This window comes from Hydra vulgaris, chromosome 08 (assembly GCF_038396675.1).
Source record: "Hydra vulgaris chromosome 08, alternate assembly HydraT2T_AEP".
Classification (NCBI taxonomy): Eukaryota; Metazoa; Cnidaria; class Hydrozoa; order Anthoathecata; family Hydridae; genus Hydra; species Hydra vulgaris.
In genome coordinates this window covers 47,230,001-47,234,123 of record NC_088927.1, presented here as the reverse complement: position 1 = coordinate 47,234,123, position 4,123 = coordinate 47,230,001, and the positions used below count along the sequence as shown (strand labels likewise).

General features: G+C 33.2%; 1 protein-coding gene across 1 annotated transcript in view; it reads right to left on the bottom strand.

The window, feature by feature from the left end:
• Positions 1-3,326: 3,326 nt before the first annotated feature.
• LOC136083372 (zinc finger BED domain-containing protein 4-like) overlaps positions 3,327-4,123 on the bottom strand; it is a 1,576-nt gene continuing 779 nt past the window's right edge. Inside the window, exons 1-2 of the mRNA XM_065802767.1 lie at positions 3,729-4,123; positions 3,327-3,517 (exon numbers count right to left, since the gene is read on the bottom strand). The exon at positions 3,729-4,123 is cut by the window's right edge and continues 779 nt beyond it. Of these exons, the coding sequence (XP_065658839.1) occupies positions 3,327-3,517; positions 3,729-4,123 (586 nt within the window). The remainder of the gene's footprint in view (positions 3,518-3,728) is intronic.

The window sequence follows — 4,123 nt, the reverse complement described above, 5'->3', positions numbered from 1 at the left end:
TATTTATAAAGTAATGGTCAAACAGAAAATGATGATTAATGCACTCAAACACAATTTGAAAAAAAATTCTGGTTCTTTTACCCTTTCCTTTATGTCAGCACACAAATAATGTGCCCAGTTACCACAATGTGTGAAAGCAACCCATCTTTCCTGGCTTTCTAAACATCTGTAATTACAGTACAGACACCTTGCATCATCCTCTTTATTGTCTAATATTTGTAGTTTTTTCCCTGTTTTCTTCTTCTTAGTTTTGGCTGTTTTCTTCCCCTTAGCAATAATTAATGAGACTTCATATGGGAAAAACGTTAGCACTTTGTCATCCCTTTGCCGAGACATTCTTTGTTTGAAGCCCTGCTTTGGAATAGGTGGCTTTAAAAGTTCTGGAGTATCCAATAAAGGCTTGGGCACTCCAGAACTTCTAAAGTCACTTATTGCATTTTTTTTGGTCACTGCCTTTAAGTACGCAGAGCGGAATAGGGTTGCTTTCTGAAGTTGTGTGACACTTGCCCAGAGTGCTCATAAAGTCATTTTCTCATGGCATATTCATAATGCACGCTAAGTTACTTCATAAGGGCTAGGTCGAAGAATTGCAATCTGTGGGTACATTGTGGAGGAAAGTACAGTAGTATGACTCCGTTTTTCCTGGCCATGTGAACAAGTTCTAAATTTTTTGTGTGGGCTGCATGACCATCCAAGATTAAAAGCAATTTATTGTCTTTTGTCGCTCCTGAATTAGTAATAAATTTTCTAAACGAGTTTAGAAAGAGCTCTGACTGTATTTAGCTACTTTGCTGACACTCAGTCCAAGCCACAGGAGGTACCCTATCCATTAACGCTTCCTTCCTTCGTCGGCGTGGGAAGATCAGCATCGGCGGTACATATTTTCCGCTTGCCGAAAAGCAAATAATAGCAGTTACAAGCTGTCTTCGCTTTATAATCGTGATTGCACCTGCTTGTCTTTTCCTTTTAATAGATATCAAAATTACTTTTTAATTATTATTATATAATCTTTTAATCATTATCTAAGGAGATTTTTTAATAAATACGGTTAGAATACCGTTTCATGAAACCCCTGTATCAATCGTACCCAGCTGCACCATGTTCATGGTCGAAAGGATGTTTTCTCTAATTTCTTTAGGTCAATTAGTAGGTCATTTGCCGAAATTCCATCATAGTCAGTTCAAATAGTATTCCCTCCATTTGCTGAACGTATTCAACAAGCTCATCTTCCCCACCAGCCGTAAACACTGTTTTACGTAAACAGAGGAAGAAAAATTTTTCCAAATTTATGTCATGTTGGATCTCAAAGGAAGCGAAACTTTATAAAATTTCAAAAATAATTAAATTTTTTGTTAAAAGTATTATAAAAGTATTATAAAAATTTCTACAAAAACCATGAAAAAATGGTTTTTTATAATTTTTTGCTAAAAAATTATAATTTTTATACAATAAAACTTATAATGATAATTATTGTGTAACGCTTTTATTATTTTTAAAATTTTTATAAAATTTTGCTTCTTTTGAGACACTTCTTTTGACATTTAAAAAACTTTTTTTTCTTCTTTTTAGACTCTTGTAGCGAGTTTGAGGTGACCCCCTAAATCTCATTCAATTTTACAGGGTGTTTTGTGAGAAACATTAGCAAGTTTTAAAAATAGGCACAGATCAATTTTTAAGTGCATGGGGCTTTAGAGCACCCTAATATATATATTTATATATACATATATATATATATATATATATATATATATATATATATATATATATATATATATATATAAATATATATATGCATTAAGAAAACCGCATGCCGCTAAATAAACAATATCTATCAAAAATGTTGTATATAAAGCCACTAGCAACACCCAACCCCATTCTTATGGAAAAATCTTACATTGTTAGTAGTGAAAACGCATTTAAGTTCAGATTTGTAAACCAGCATAAATCATTTAATGCAACCAGGTATAGGAATGATACAAAACTCTCCAAAGAAATCTGGAAACAATAAGACGCAGGTAACATGCCTATAATTAAGTGAAACATAATTAAAAGATGCCAATCTTATAATTCATCTACAAAAAGGTGTTACCTTTGCATCAATGAAAAACATTTTGTAATAACATTTGATAGTCGATTACTACTTAACAAAAAAAGTGAATTGGTTTCTGCTTGTAAGCAAAGGAAAATATTTTTACTAACTTTGATTCCGGCAATAAGCAAGTATCGGATCACGTATACTTGACGTCAAACGCCGTTGCAACGCTAAACTTGTAATTTTTGTAACGGTTTTTATTTTATATTTGAATAATATGGCAGTTGGTTGCCGAATGGAATAAAACTTTAAGTTCCATTATAAAGTTGTATTTTTTTATTTCAATTCTTTTAATATATATATATATATATATATATATATATATATATATATATATATATATATATATATATATATATATATATATATATATATATATATATATATATATATATATATATATATATATTAGTGATGTGCGAAACTAAGATTTTAAGTTCGAAGCGATTCGAAACGAAACTAAGCCACTTTCGTTCGAATTCGATTCGATTCGATTCGAAAGTACGCTGCACTGATATTGAAATTTGGTACTTAAATAGTAATAATTTATAGTGTGTGACAGAACACAGAACAGAAATGAAACATTATACATTTTATATGTAATAACCAATCATATTGCAATTTTTTAATGTAAACAAAATACTGAGCTACACAGACTAGACTCTAGAGTCAAATAAAAGTGAATGAAATCAAATGATACTAGTATCATACAATACAATTACAATGTGTAATAATTCAAGTTAAAAAAAATCAAGTCAAGTACTTGCAATGCAGTGCATAGAATAAAGACTAGGACTAGTTTTATATTCACAGTTATAGTTTAACAGATAATACAATACAAGTAAAAGTACAATGCTATAATGAATGCAAATGCTATACAGTTATGTAAAGTAGTAGTACATGCATAGGCAATTGTTCCAGAAAGTCCGAGACCTTAATCTACAGTGTACTGTACTGACTGTGGCTATCAGGGCAGTCTGGCTTCGGTACGCTATTGCTATGTGCTATACTACAAATTTTTGTGAATAAAAGTTAGTTCAGCCACATGCTCAGAGAGTAGATTACATCGCCTTCTTGTAACAATGTTACCAGACGTCGAGTTCAATCTCTCCGAATTTACAGACGTTGCTCAAATAGCCAATAGTGCCCTCGCTATTCTTGAGCTTCGGCAGACGGTGATGATTAACTTTCCACCAATCAAGTACATTGGCGTTCCTTCCAATAGGAGGTTTAATCATATACATTCTGACCTCCTCTTGCACAGAAGCTGCATCATCAACTGGCGGCATCCTATTTGCAGTTGCTGTTGTAAGCATGCTGTCGAAGTCATCCCATAAACTACTTGGCCAGGACTTGAACCAGGACCTGAACCAGGACCAGCACTTTCAAAAGCAGGAGCGGGAGCACCAGCACTAGCAGATGTTCCTACAAAGTATTATATAATATAAATAGATGTAAAACTAAAATAGCAAACAGAAATGAAAACCTATGCATTATTGTTTTATTATTCATCTGTAATTAAATTAAACCACAATGCAGTAAATCTGAAAGTTAAATCTGAACTGCAGGCCATTACCCTTACCATCAAGTCTTAATTTGTGTTAATCACGTAACATAAAACGTAATTGAATTGTACCTTGAATTAAGTTCGTGTGATGATCGCTCAAGGCACAATGTCCACCTCCACCAACACCAGCACCGCCACGAGATCGGAATTCCTTAGAGTACTGATGAAGACTGTCTACAACAGTAGCTTGCTGTTGTTCAGAGAAGAAGATGGATTTGTAGCGTGGATCAAGAAATGTACATGCTGCATCAGGCAAAGCTGATATGAATTGCGGAAATCGTCGGTCTAGTTTTAACTTTAATTTTCGAGCAATAAGTACCATACAACCCTTATGTGAAGGATCATTGATGAATCGCTGCAACTGCTGATTTAAGCCATGCAAAGCCGAAATTTTCATAGACAACGTTGGGTAGTTCTTGCCACATAATTCTCTACTTGCTTGTTCAAATGGAGCAAGAATTGTG